This window comes from Eleginops maclovinus, chromosome 11 (genome assembly GCF_036324505.1).
Source record: "Eleginops maclovinus isolate JMC-PN-2008 ecotype Puerto Natales chromosome 11, JC_Emac_rtc_rv5, whole genome shotgun sequence".
In the NCBI taxonomy this organism is placed as follows: domain Eukaryota; kingdom Metazoa; phylum Chordata; class Actinopteri; order Perciformes; family Eleginopidae; genus Eleginops; species Eleginops maclovinus.
The window spans coordinates 3,575,762-3,590,797 of NC_086359.1; the positions used below are offsets into that span (position 1 = coordinate 3,575,762).

The 15,036-nt window shown below is 40.2% G+C and overlaps 2 protein-coding genes across 5 annotated transcripts in view; one reads left to right on the top strand and one right to left on the bottom strand.

The window, feature by feature from the left end:
* clip2 (CAP-GLY domain containing linker protein 2) overlaps positions 1-4,861 on the bottom strand; it is a 36,355-nt gene extending 31,494 nt beyond the window's left edge. For 2 of the 3 annotated variants that reach the window (XM_063896140.1, XM_063896139.1), the window contains exons 1-2: positions 4,382-4,861; positions 1,872-2,083 (exon numbers count right to left, since the gene is read on the bottom strand). In XM_063896140.1, the coding sequence (XP_063752210.1) occupies positions 1,872-1,983 (112 nt within the window). In that variant the 5' untranslated portion in view covers positions 1,984-2,083; positions 4,382-4,861. The remainder of the gene's footprint in view (positions 1-1,871; positions 2,084-4,381) is intronic. The other variant, XM_063896141.1, reaches the window with a different exon arrangement.
* Positions 4,862-7,821: 2,960 nt separating this feature from the next.
* cldn2 (claudin 2) lies at positions 7,822-13,637 on the top strand. Of its 2 annotated transcripts, XM_063894596.1 has the most exons (3): positions 7,822-7,960; positions 9,212-9,804; positions 11,869-13,637. In XM_063894596.1, the coding sequence occupies exon 3, from the start codon at positions 11,877-11,879 to the stop codon at positions 12,675-12,677; it is 801 nt and encodes a 266-aa protein (XP_063750666.1). In that variant the 5' UTR covers positions 7,822-7,960; positions 9,212-9,804; positions 11,869-11,876; the 3' UTR covers positions 12,678-13,637. The 2 variants fall into 2 exon arrangements, with proteins under 2 accessions (XP_063750666.1, XP_063750667.1); XM_063894597.1 differs by lacking the exon at positions 7,822-7,960 and having other exon boundaries at positions 9,110-9,804.
* Positions 13,638-15,036: the final 1,399 nt, after the last annotated feature.

Below are 15,036 nucleotides of genomic sequence, written 5' to 3' on the forward strand. Positions count from 1 at the left end.
ACGAACAAAAGAAAGCTTTTAAGTTGGCTTTAGGTAGATTGTTCATTTGTCTTGTTACTCTGGGTTGTTTTATGCGGTTTTAACCTGTTTAACAGATGTTCAGAATCCATGAATTAATCTAAATCTAAAATAAAACCCATGAACAATGAGATCTGGAGCCGGATAGAAGTTATATCCAGCTTTTAATGGGCCAATGTCACAGTTCAAACTAGGTAAACCATCCACATTATAATAAATAACATTGCTGACAGTGCACTAATTATAAACAGTGCATGAATCAGTAATTAAAACACTTCCTGTGGGGGAACAACTTCCCAGGCTCTCACTAAATTCCACACATGACTCAGTGCGTCTGATAACGGCCCGCCATACACACTGACGATAATGAGAAACACACTGACTAGCAGCCAGAGAAGCTGTTCTTCTGTTGTGTGACTGAGAGCGGAGCTGTAATCTAGCAGAAACTGAAGTAACATGTGTGTGGAGCGGGTGTGATGGGGCTGTCATGTGAGCTGAAAGCAGGGAGGATAAACACAGAGAACAGCTGTGATTACCTTCTGCAGGCAGGGCTGTAATTCTGAGCGTTTTCAGAGAAGTCTAATTTTGGTAAGTAGTTTCAGCCGCTCTCAGGTCAACGTCGTGCACAAGCCTTGAGTGCACATTTCAACTCTTTATTTTTCTGATCAGCATAATGCTTTAATTTAAAGTAATGGTATTGCATAATTCAATTTGTATTTATTTTATATAATTGTGTTCTTTACCGGGGGTTAATTTAATTTATTTTAAAATATTTAATTTTTTTAAACAATTTATTTATTTTTAATGTTATTCTACAACTTTATTTTAATTGAAAACTTTTGTTTTAACATTCTATTTTATTTTTGTATTTTTAAAACATTTTTTATTTTCAACATTTTATTTTTTATTTACTAAAATAAATACCTCAAATAATTTTTTCGCCCCTGAAACTATTTATTTTATATAATTGTGTCCTATCCCTGGTTGTAATTTAATTGTATTAATTTTAAACATTTAATTTAACATAATTTATTTTAAACACTTTTTATTTGAACATTTTTGTTTCAATTTGTTATTTTATTTTTAACATTTTATTTTTTATTTTTCTTCCTTGAAACTGTGAAGGTGCTTTCTGGATGTAGCAAATCTGCAACAAGCTTAAACGCTGATTTATATTGTAAATCTTCCAAAGTCATTATGACAAATGTGTTGTTGGTTATATGCACACCCAACAGATTCAGAGCAACACTAGCATTCTTTCAAAGTCCTTTTTGTGTCAACCCAAAGAATATAAGAATAAATACATAAATATTCATCTTATGTTTAGTGGTGGACATTAACAGGGGTTAAATCAGAGTCAGCCGTGGAACCAAAAGGAAACTGAGGGATCTCTTATGACGCCTGCTCCACTATTCATATAATCCATTTTTAGTATTTAAAACAGGATTAGTGGAGCCGTAAAAATGAAAAACCACTTCACAAAGAAAAACCGTGTAAAACCACAGAGTATGAAATAAATAATCGCCACAGAAGCATTTATTCAGACCCTGGCCAAGCTGGACAAAGTCTGGGTCGAAAGCCTCTCGACTGCCTACATAAATATACAGTATTTTAAAAGGAGACCGAGCTTAAACAGCTGAACGCTCACACAATGTTGTAGCTTGGACAGTAAAAACACAGGCAGATGAAGCTAAAGAGAGCAGCTTCTGTGCGTATAATCGAATGCAGCTGTGCTCCTCTGGTTCATAAAACAAACAAACCCTCCGAGCCACTTCCGGCGACGATGCAGAGAAACTGCTTTAAAAAAAGAAATTCCCAATTTTCCCCGAGGTCAGAAAGAGGAAGTCACTTACTGTCTTTAGGGGCCACGGGGCTGGAGGTTCTTCCAGGCCCCCCCGGTGAGGGGCTGGAGTGTTTGGGCCCCCGGCCAGGGATCTTCAGTCCGCTGGACTTCAACATGTTCATTCTGCAGGAGCAGGGAGGACCTGAGAGCTGCTCCCCGGGGAGGAAGGCGTCAAAGCAGGCACTAGATGTGGGAGTGGGGGCTGTCGCTCTCCATGGTTAGCTGTGGGGACAACAAGTAGTCATAAATATAAACAAATAAGACGTATATAAGAAGAATTGTCTTGCAAAATATAGAATTTGTTCTATAGTTGCTTTTATCTGTGGTGTTTTAATCTAGCTACGTGAGTAAAGCACTTATAGAGTTATATTCCTGCTACTGTCAGACCAAAGAGACCCTACCCAATACTGTGGGTTGGTTTGTCCTGCGATACTTTACAGGGATAACACTACATTCGTAAATATAAAGAAATGTGAGGTAAATAAGCAGAATGATGGGGGGAGGGGTTAAAAGATGCAGGTAATGTGTGACCAAGCCTCCAAACCTGCATGAATAGAGCTCACTGTTGAAGTAGAGCTGCAACAATTAGTAGGTCGATCACCTCCTGATGTTCTCTGTTTAAGTGAATATTGTGTGGTAACAATACCTTGGACTTTGACGATTGGGATAGATATTTTTCACGGTTTTCTGGTATTTTAGGGTCAAACAATTGATTATTAATGAAGAAAACATTGGCTGACTAATTAATAATGAAAAACATGTCTGGTTGTAGCCTTAAGTAGAACATCGGGTTCACAGGAAGAATAGTACATGACACAATGTGTACCTGTTAGTTTCCAGTCTTATGCATACTTAACTCCTTGCAGGTATTCATGCATTCGTGCAGCAGGACCAAGTGAGGGGTCTCTAGATATCCCAGGTGTTAATTTAATTGTATTTTAATTTTTTATTAACACAATTTATTTGAAAACATTTTAATTTTTTTAACATTTCCTTTATTTATACAATTTTTATTTATTTATTTTCTGAAAACTTTAGTTTCAACAATATATTTTATTTTTAAAAATATATTTTCAACATTTTATTTAAAAAAAAAAGAAGCCTCAATTTAAAAAAAAAGTACTCTTCCCTGAAACTATTTATTTTATATGCATCTGGTTTATATCTGGTTTTAATTGAATTTGATTCATTTTAACACAATTTATTTTAAAACATTTTTACAGGTATTCATGCAGCAGGACCCACTGATTAATCTCAGGGGTCAAAAAATAATAAGAAAGAAAGAAAAGGTTAAATATTTCGGACTCGTTTTTTCTCGTGATATATGTGGTACTTTTTCCGTTTCAGGTGTTGGAAATCATGTAAATTAAACAATCTAAGAAGAAAAGATCACTATTTTAGTTGCTGAACGTCTCCAATACCCAATAAACCATGACGAGGGGTTGCCAGTTAAAGAAAAATGTTGGGAACCACTGATGTTTGAAGTTTACCCTCAAATATGAAGACAACCCCTTCTGGGATCTATTTACCTGTTTGCAGTCTGGTTTTCTCCACCATAACAAACTGAATTGGCACTAATAACTTGGAGGGCTTCTCCGGTAACATTGAGTGAAAAGTATCCAAGCACCGAGGGATTATTTCTGGCTACACTTTTGTCGTTGGCTGCTCATTACAGCAAACCAAAAAGGTACAAATTAATGAGTTATGGGCTCGGTTTCAAAATAGTACTACCACTACGAGAAGCTCTCAGTTTGAAGTTTAGTTGTGTCTTTGTTGTCATAATATTCACCTCTGTTGGGGCCATTGGAATCTAAATTGTATCCGGGCTACTTATTTAACATCTGGACATCCAGCTGTAGCATTAGGAGCATCACTACATTACATGTGTCCCAGTAAATCCATCATTACTCACAACACCTCATTATTCCTCACATTCATTCATGGTCAACTTATCAATTTGATAATAAGCCTGAGAGTCCATGTAGGCTGGTGCCCAAGTGGAGCATGGCCTACAAATCATGGCTCAAAGGCCATTAGGAAGATATAATGCTGTTATAGCCTACAATAAACAACACACATCTGGCTGGGGCTTTAAACTGCACAACAGGAAAGAAAGAAGGAGAGCATAGTTTCATAATTGTCCTTATTTATTATCTAGATAATACTAGGATTAGATCTTTAGAGCAATGAATCCTGTTAAACCTAATGATGGTTTTATTATAACAGAAGTCCAAAAATAAAAGGCCCTTGAGTGACGACTGCTGCTTTTTTTTGTTGTATAAAGGCTAAGCTATTCTTCATATAGGCCTGGATTACATCTCAAATCCACACCTGATGTGGGTGAAAACAGCATGAAATCATCGGGATGACAATGCGCACCTCCACAAAATGTAACACAACGCCAGTTTGATCCATTGTTGTAGCTACTGCGGCAACGTGGTCCAGACTGCCCTTCACTTCAAACCCTCCCATGCAAAAAAACAACAACATAAATGCACATTAAAGCATGAAAACACTCACCTCTTTATGTGGAAATTACAGTGTCCAAAGGGGGAGTCCGACAACCGGCCAACTTTCAATTTTCTCACCAGGAGAGAGGGATTAGTGGCAGCCACTCCCTGGGATGCAAATATGGATGCTGAGCAGAAACTGAAAGGGAGAGTCAGCGTGGATGATGGTGTCAGCAATACACCGGTGATGGCTTAGCGGTGCCGGTTCATTTTCCACCCACAAGCATGCGTAGAAGCGCAAAAAAGCGAAGATTATCGACGTGTATCGCTGGTTTTGGGATCCGAACACTGGTATGCAAGATCGAAACGCAGCATCAGCAACACTCAAAAACAACTTTTCTGTTGTCTGGCTTTTCTTTTTCCTAAAAACACGCTTGAGTCTGCATTACCGGATAATATTTGCTATTTTCTTCGGCCTCTTCCTACTCTTGTCGGTGTTCCCCTGTTAGCACAGCCTCCTTGTGACTCAACCCACCGGCTACACTGAACAAAGGGGCTGGGAAGCAGAGCCTCCTGGGGGAGAGACGAGAGTCAGTCTAGCTCATCTCAATGACGTATTCAATTCACAAAAGAGGGGATTGAACATTTCCTGTGCTTTTCGGTTAACATACATGAGTCATAGCGGATGACTCATCAGTATTTGTATTCATTGGCATTCCCCTTTTCATTCGGCTTTAATTAAAATAAAATAGAAATAATTTTAACCAACATTACGCCACATTATCGAAACGGCTCCCAGTGTTCTTCATCCACTCTTCACTGTGCATCTCCAAATGGAAAACATCCCATGTCTCAGTTGTACAAGTTAACATTTCACATAAATACACAGCTTTTTAATACATTTAACATATGCCGAGCTTAAAATGGGTCTCTAATGCTTCATGATACGATTTTAAACCACGAAAAACTACATCGTATACACTCATAAATACATAGAAAAACTAAAATAGCCAAAACTGTGAATGCAGTTTGGTTTACGGATCCCTTTGAAATCGAAAACAGGCGCTATGTAGACAGCTAACCGGCATATTGGAGACATCTGGAGCATAATTAATGTCTGGAATAATAATTAAGGATAATTTACTGGTTTACACTCAATAGCCATGGTCAACACGTGAAGCCATAAAAACGCGTGGGCGATTCATTCTCATATTTCTGTGATGTTGTGGGAGGGGTCAAAAAGGACCACTTCGCCTCTTCCGGCTCCGATTAAAAGGCTCGGATTGGTCAGAGGAGCAAAGAAAGTCCACTGTCATTGGTCAGTTTGCTGCTGCTGGGAGGGCACCAGTTTGACAGCTGTACCGGGAAATAAAGGATTATAAAACCACAATTAATGATTAACTAAGGTAAATGATACCACATAACACACTTGCAAATGATGTTCAGTGTGTATTAATGGATTTAGCACATTCTGTATTTATTAAATGGCCTATTTGAACTATTTTCAATGCCTTGTGTCCTGCAACTGAACATTATTATCTCTGAATTCAATGACTACAGGCCTACGAAGTGTGGTAGGTTGACCCACAGATAAGTATCATCCCTCTCCCTTGTCTCTAAAGCATTTAAGCATCTTTCAGCTCATTTGATTTTATGGTTCCTTGCTCAGTCTCACTGATCTTATTAACTCCATCACCAGCCACAGGAGGCTGCTATTTTCAGTGAAAAGCTCTGATAGGTAACTCTCCATTAAAAAAGATAGACAGAGTTAGCAGTACATTCAGAGACAGATAACACGAGTAAAGGTTGCTCCATGTCTGCAGGTTGTCATAATGCTTTGTGATTGTTATTATAATCAACCAAGCATTAACCAGTACTAAACCTGTTTTATAGAAGGGGGGAGTGCATCTTACAGCTGGATCACTCTCTCTGTTGGAGAACGGTTGCAGTCACAAGTAACAGATTTAAAGGAGGATCCACCAGAGTGATTCAGTTTGTAAAAATAACTGTAATTATGCAGCTTGCCTCATAGACTGTATATGGCTTGCCTGCAATGATCACTCACAGGTGATTGTTGTTTTTCATTGTTGTAGTTTTTCTGTCAGCCACTAGATGACTCTACAGTTGTGTAAACAAGTCACCTACTGCATGTTAAGTAAGATGTATGTTTCTGTCACAATGACTGAAGTGTTTTCTGTGTATTGAATGATATATGAAGTAAGAAAACAGAACACAAATACCCAAGAATATTCTTAATAAACATATCTAAGTATGCAGTATATATATGAAACTAAACATCAATACAATACACTAATTTAAGTATTCTAACTCAACGGAAGGGCTCTTTTTAAAAGTGTGGAATACATGTTAAATTAGAATGGAATATACCAGACACTATCCAAAAATAAAACACAGTCCTGTTGATTATTGTTTTTTATTCCTCAGATAACATCATCAATGAATCTCAAGCCATTAATATCAAGAGAATACTTTAATACCCCAGACCCCAGTCCTCTGCTTCCCTTCATCACATTGAAATCTAACGGTACAGAAACCATCAAACTGACTCTTCATCGCCCTCAAGTGACGCGAGACTGGAACTACACCCTCCTCCCGCTGCATCACGGATCAGTGGGGAGAGAATCTGCAGCTGGAGATGGGAGAAAGCTATTTTAATGTCATTGATGTGGTTTTAAAATAAGACAGATAAGTCAAAAGTTACATTCAGTATCAATGATAGAACTGTGAGTTTGGAGAAGGCCCCTTGCCCCCAAAACCACATCCAACCCCTTGATCGGAAACACTGACACACTGACTGTGAGTCTAAACTTATCCCTCAGCATCAGTGCATGACTTCTTAATGCTCTTGTAGCTCAATAGGAGAAATTCCTGAAGCCAAAAATCACAAATCTTGTAGTAATCCTTCCCGGAAGAGTGGAGGCTGTTACAGTATCAGATCAATGCCCATCTAGGGGTGCGATATTCACATATTTTTGACCCAAAAAATCTGTGTTTCGAGGGCTTTGTAGCAAGGTTACACCGTCAAAAAGGTGTCTAATTAGCACCATGCATCATTAAACTGTATGTTATAAATTCAAGTTGATTTAATGTAACTTTATTTGTTTGAATGTTAACTTATTTTATTTTAATTTATTATTTAGTTTTATTTTATTTAAGGACAAATTAGACAGCATCATATCCAGTTATTACATTTGTAAAAATGTGACATTAAAACAATTAAAATAAAAAGCACAATAAATAATTTGCTATATATAAGTAATTTACTTTGTTGTTCCATAATAAACGTCCTCTCATTATTGACAGTAAGTGAGCATCAGCCGTCACAACAGAGCAACAGAGAGTCACACACTGACCTGAGCCGCCTTATTAATATGCAGTGTGTGCAGAGAAAGGCCCTCTGTGATTTGTAATAAAGGCTCAGTGTTTGAGAGCGTGTGGACGTTGCCCTCTGGTTCTGCGGCCGAGGGGAAGTGACTGGATTACACGATAATCCCATTATGATGCTGCTGCAATATGGGCGCCGGTCCGAGGGATTAGAAAGCAAAGGCCAGAGCTTCAGGACGGGATCAGCAGCGAGCTGTGCGACCGAAACCACTGACACTGATACATCTGGAGATACCCTGACATGGTAGGATCTATATTGTTGTTTCCATGTCTCCATATGTCTCAGCATCAGCAGCTGGTGGAGGAGGATGTAAAGCAGACAGCCAGGCTGGGTCTCAGCTTGAATGAGCACTCGAGACTTTTTACAGTTTTCTTTGAAAGTTGTTTTGTGGTCACTTTGTTTCACTTCATCGTCATTTTACGTAATTTTGTGGTCAAACGACGGTGTCTTTCTAGTCATTTAGTGTATCTTTGTTGAAATGTATTGATTTGTGGTCACTTCTTACTCATTTTGGGTCTGTGTGATCATTTTGTTTCACTTTATAGTCATTTTATGTTATCTTGTGCCACTGTATATCTCTTTGTGGAAATTTAGTGTCACTTCTTAGTCAGTTTATGTCCCTTTGTAGTCACATTATGTGTCTTTGTAGTAAGTTTGTGTGATTTAGTCTATTTTTGTTGAAACTTAGTGTCGATTTGTTGTCATTAAGTGTCACTTCTTAGTCATTTTGGATCTGTGTGATCATTGCGAGTGTCTTTCTTGTCATTTTGTGGCACTGTGGGATCATAAAGAGTCACTTGTGTGGTCCCTTTGTATCTCTTTGTAGTCATTTGTGTCTCGATATGGTTATTTTGTGGTTATGTTTGTGTTTGTTTGTGTTCATTTTGTGCAATTAAGTGTATCTTTAGAGACCTGTAGTTTCTTTCTCTGGTCATTAAGTGTCATTTTGGTTCTATTTGTTAATTTTGAGTGTGTTTGTGGTCATAAAATGTCAGTTCTTGATCATTTTATGGTCCCTTTGCAGTCATTTGTGTCTCATTATGGTTACTTTGTGTGTATTTGTATACACATGTACGTCTCCTTTTGTTCTTTGTGTTCTTTTTTCTCACTTTCTAATTGTTTTGATGTAATATGTGCAAACACATTAAAGACCAACACATTGATTACCTCCAGTCTGTCTTTCAGGGGAAAACATCTCTGTTGTGGAACCCAAAAGAAAGACATAAAGAGGAATAAGACTCGATGAAACTTAGTTTAGATTCAGAGAAAAAAGCTCCTCGTGGTTCTTGCTCCAGGCTGGATAATTCCAATTCTCATTTTAATTTAAAATACCAAAATGTTCACAAGCTATTTTTGGGAGACGCTTTCCCCGTAACATGAAAGGATAACTTTTATTCCCCCTTCCATTAAAGTAATATGACGCCTAAATCTTTTGCTGAATTAAACATTTTCCACTCAGAGAACTAATATCCTGAAATATTCATCTTCTTTCAGGGATCTGCTCCACGTTTATCTTCCGGACTGAGCCGTGTGCCGCCTGTTTTGGAGAGATGACCGATAAGACAATGATTAACCTGGCTGGCAATGATGATGTGTGTGTCACTGCCACTGTGTGTGTGTGTGACAGGAGGTGAAGGTCTGGATGAGGGACAGAGATCACACACTTGAGCAGAGACAGTGACAGAGGCAGTCACATCTATTATTGCTGCTTTAAGTGGAAAGTCTTTTACAACAGGCAGCATATCAAAACTCAAAGGATTGTTTTTCTCCTTTAGAAGAATTTTTTTTCTTGGCTCCCTTTGGTCCATCGCAGCCAGCAGAGTAAGTGCTTATTAAAAGTACAGCAGCGACACAACAGCTGCGACTATGTCAAGGTCTGAGGAGGCAGTCAGAGTCTGAGACAGCACGCAGAGAAACACACATTTCTTCGGCAGGAAACCAGAAGGAAACCCGGGAACATCAGAGGGGGGATCCGGACCGGCTGCAGGCTCTTCTTCTCCATCCTCTGCTCCACCTGCAACTTCAGATCCTGCACAGAATCATATCCTCCACGCGTCTGGCTCTTCCTTCAGCTGCAGCAATAACAGGTAATGCATTTCATTTGGCAGCATGTGTGTGTGTGTGTGTGTGTCTGGTGTGTGTGTGTGTGTGTGTGTGTGTGTGTGTGTGTGTGTGTGTGTGTGTGTGTGTGTGTGTGTGTGTGTGTGTGTGTGTGTGTGTGTGTTAATGGTACATATTCATGTTTTGAGTGATAAGGTACAGGCAGTAGACACAATAATGTTCCAACAGGATATTTCCGTAGTAGTTTACTTGTATTAGTCAGATATTGTATGTTAAGCTTTATTTCCTTTCAAATATTGGGCTAATTTTCACACATTTCCAGAACAGATATGTATAAATTGGATAAAGCCAGTTTACATTTCTGGATTTCTGGATATCTCTTTGCAAATAATGTAAAATACCCCCCAAAAAATGACGGATTTCCCCATGTTCTTAAGAACAAAGTGCTGTATTATCAGGCTAGATTTGACATATTGAGCACAAACTCTGGAAAAGCTTGATTTCTGTCTCATTTTTATTGAGTATTTAAAGATATTCATTGTACATCTCATTGAACGGAACAACAATGTGAATGTTGCATGAAGCCAGGTTCACATTTTATGTTTCTTTTGTTGACTTATTGGTGTCAAAGGTCTTTACAGAGGGGATTTTGGATATCTTTTGTAAATACTGTCAAAGGCCAAGAAAAATAATCGATTTCTGCTGCTTTTTTTTAAACTATAAAATGTGCTGTGAGTGAAATATGAACTAACCCCTCAGTAGGAACCTTGAAAGGAATAAAAATGGAAACTTAAGTGATAATAAGGTTCTGGATCTGGAGTAAGAGAACAAATCATTTTAAGAATCCTTTAAAGATTTGAGACACTGCAGGTGATAGGATAAACATGTGATATATGACACCATGACACTTCCCCGGTCATTTACTTGGCATTAATGATTCCTTTTCTATTCATAATGGGATTACATTTGCTCGTGCACGTTTGTACTTTTACTTGAGTAACATTTTTAATCCATTCTAGACTTTTACTTAATAAAGGCTACTTGTTTTCTACTTAAAATCTTCTTCCCCCCGCTGCAAATAAAGGCTGTTTACTGACATGTGATGCAATAGTGAGTGAGTCCGTCCGTCCACCATAACTTCTGTATAAGCAGTTTCTGATTCAGTCGTGTTTCTGTTTTCCAGACAGAGTTAATGCCGAGGTAACGCCGTGTCTTACTCACTGTAATTACCAGCAGACGAGTAAAGACCTCTCACGTCGTAAACAGTAATTCTGAGTGAGATAACAGCCGTTTCTGACTTGGCCCTCTCAGGGATCATAATGACAAAATGATATCAACAAACCAAACCTGCTGACAACCACCTTCTCTGGCACTTAAACCAAAATAACTAACAAAATCAACACTCATTAAGAAGCTGCATACTATACACTACATTTCACCTGTCATCAAACCTCTACAGGTGCAGGTAAAAGGTGTCGTTCATTTGATTGCAGAGATGTTTGTTTGTGTTGAAGGACTGCTGTTGGCTGACATTAAGCATCCATTGGTTTGCTTGGATGTTGAAACTGTTACAGGAACGTCCATTGTCACAAACAACAACAACTTATTTGTTTATTTTGCTTCTTTTTCGTCATTTTATGTAACTTTCTGGTCTTTTTGTGTAATTTAGTGTATCTTTGGAGACCCTTAGTGTCGCTCTCTGGTCCTTAAGTGTCTCTTCTGGTTCTCTGTGGTCATTTTGAGTGTGCTTGTGGTCACTTCTTAGTTATTTTGTGGTGACTTTGCGTCATTGTTGTCTCATTGTGGTTATGTTGTGTGTATTTGTATACTCATGGAGGTCTCTTTTAGTTCATTGTGTGTCTCCTTCATTGTTTTACATCTCTTTGTAGTCTTTTTTTTATCCCTTTCTAATTGTTTTGGTCCCGGTTGTAGACGTAATATGTGCAAATACGTACATTTAAAAGACATTGATTACCTCCAGGGGAAAACATCTCTGGTGTGAAACCCACAATAAAGACATAAATAGGAATAAGACTCGATGAAACTTAATTTAGATACAAACTAATTATTCTGGCTCTCCTCCACCCCAGTCGTTGCCATGGCGTCGGCGGCTCTGGAGCTGATGGGGTTCTTCCTGGGTCTGCTGGGCCTGCTGGGAACCACTGTGGCCACGGTGCTCCCGTACTGGCAGATCTCGGCGCACATCGGCTCCAACATCGTGACGGCGGTGGCCAACATGCGGGGCCTGTGGATGGAGTGCGTGTTCCAGAGCACGGGGGCCTTCCAGTGCGAGACCTACAACTCCATGCTGGCCCTGCCCTCCAACCTGCAGGCATCCCGCGCCCTCATGGTCATCTCCGTGGTGCTGTCCGTCCTGGCGATAGCCATGGCCTCCCTGGGGATGCAGTGCACGCTCTGCCTGGAGGGCTCCGGTGCCGTGAAGAGTCGAGTTGCAGGCGCCAGCGGGGGGTTGTTCCTGGCTGCCGGCTTCATGTCACTCATCCCGGTGGCGTGGACCACCCATGAAGTGGTCCAGACCTTCTACCAGCCCAACGTGCCCACCAGCATGAAGTTCGAGCTGGGGGAGTGTCTGTACGTGGGTTTGGCCTCCTCTCTCATCTCCATGCTGGGCGGGGCCATGCTGTGCGTGACGTGCTGCGAGGTGCAGGCCGGCGGCAGAGGGCGGCGGCTTGGGGGAGGGTACCCGTATCCTGGGGTGCCGGGACCTGGGGCACGGACGACATCACAGACCTACCACAACCCCAGCATGCAGATGGGGGGCGGGAACGCTGCCAGCAGGCTCCGCACGACCAGCCACAGCTCGCAGTCCAGCGCACACGCAGCGCAGGGAAACAAGAAGCCCACCGCGGCAGGATATGACATCACAGGATACGTGTGAGGTCACTCCACCTGTCTCCATGGCAACTTTAATTACACGTATTTTTGTATTTCTGCGCATTTTTGGACAAACTGAATACACAACCTACAAAGTGCATCACAGTGGGGGGGGGGTTAAGGGGCCCTATTATGCTCTTTGGGGGTCTCCCTTTCCTGTAGTGTGTTATATAGCTTTCTGTGCATGTAAATGGTCTACAAAGGCTAAAATCCCTGTGTTTCCTCCAGAGGGAGTTTCAGCCCCACACACTCCCCCCACCCCCCACCCCCCCGCCTGAAACGCCTTCATTGGACTCTTTTGTTTACTTCTGTAACATAGTGACATCACTATAAAAGACTTACGCTTCTATTGGCTAGCGCTCCAACACATCGTACCTTATAGGCTAAGGGGCGGGACATCTCTAAGCGGTTGACCAATCACAACAGAGCCGGCCAGCTAACCAATCAGAGCAGACTGGGCTCTGGTTTCAGACAGAGGGTGAGGAGAGGAGCTGCAGCACAGGCAGTATGAGAAACATAAAGAGCTTTCTGAACATTAAAGCATGGAGACATGTCCCAGGAGAGACACTACATACAACTATGAACCTGATCATTACCATAGTATGGCCCCTTCAAATCTTTACAAAAGTTTGTAGAATAAATTCTGGCACAGTTCAGTGTTGGACAGTTGAACGGTAACGATGACAACAGACACAACAACGACACAATTAGACTGACACTATTTCACAGCCTTCTCTCTCTAAGTGTTTGATCATTATTGCAGGATGTCACACATTTCCATTACATTGATGGCAACTCATTTATTATGTAGAAAAGTCTTATACACACACACACGCACGCACACGGGCACACACACACACACACACACACACACACACACACACACACACACACACACACACACACACACACACACACACACACACACACACACACACACACACACTAAACTAAAATGTGAAGATTAAACGACCCTTTGATGGTGTTGTTTATCATTTTCACAAGGTTTGTGTGTGTGTGTGTGTGTGTGTGTGTGTGTGTGTGTGTGTGTGTGTGTGTGTGTGTGTGTCAGTTGGGAAAGACATTTGAAGATGCTCACTGCAGCCAAATGTAAACACAGTTATGTTTCCTCCTGCTGATATTAATCCCGTTTTAAATGTTTTCTGAAAGACCTTCATGTCGTCTGATGTGTCCCAACTGTCTATAGTATAAAATGTTTCGGACTGGAGGGATTTAAATTAACACTGTTATACATTAAAAACACAACAACAAAATCAAAAGCGTTGATATAATTGAATTCAGTCTCTTGGATTCCTGGTCATTTTAGTAATTGGTTAAGTGGACTCTCTTTCCGACCCCTCAAAGCGCTTTACATACTACGAGTCATTCTCCCATTCACACCTCGCTCTAGGGAATCTCACACACACTCACACACACACACACACACACACACACACACACACACACACACACACACACACACACACACACACACACACACACACACACACACACACACACACACACACACACACACACACACACACACACACACACACACACACACACACACACACACACACACACACACACACACACACACACACACAGTTGGCCATCTTGAGCAACTCAGGGTTCAGTATCTTGCCCGAGGATTAATTCCCCCTCATTTTCAACACAAAATCTGAACCCGTCTTTGATATTCCTTTATATTTTCCACGGTACTGTATCACCTGAAACGTTTTCCTGACACATCACAGTTTATTCATCCATAGTTTGTTTTTGTTAACATAATCAAATGTGATGGTCTTCCTGATTCCTGACAATTCAGACACAAATGTATTGAACGCTGTTTTCATGTTGATTCATTATGTGCCTTATAATCATTACTGTAAAACATCTGTATTTGAGTTTATGAATTATGCTGGGTGTTGCAGGTATTTTCTCCTGCATTGGCTTCTTAAGGACATATTTTTATGCATTTATTGTCAGGATCTATGCACCTGCAAACACGGTCCTATGGAGTCATGGTGCAAAAATGCTTTTTTTATCGGAACCGTCGCCAAAACCTGAGAATAATTCTTGCCATTTCACATTTAAATCTCACACTTTATCACCAGGATCATTTCTTTATTATGGGGATCAAGATCAACTATTTTTTCAGTCAATTTGTTTATTATAGCTGATGTTTTCTGCTGATCTTTATTTAAAGAACAACCCTTTTGTCAAGTGATTTTATCAACAGCCGTTATCAACGTGTTTCAATGTTTTCTATTTGGAAATAAATGCTTACTTTTCTTATTATCATCTGTTGATTTCTTGCCCAGTAAAATAATATCTTACCAGAGGAGGGAAGTAGCTAA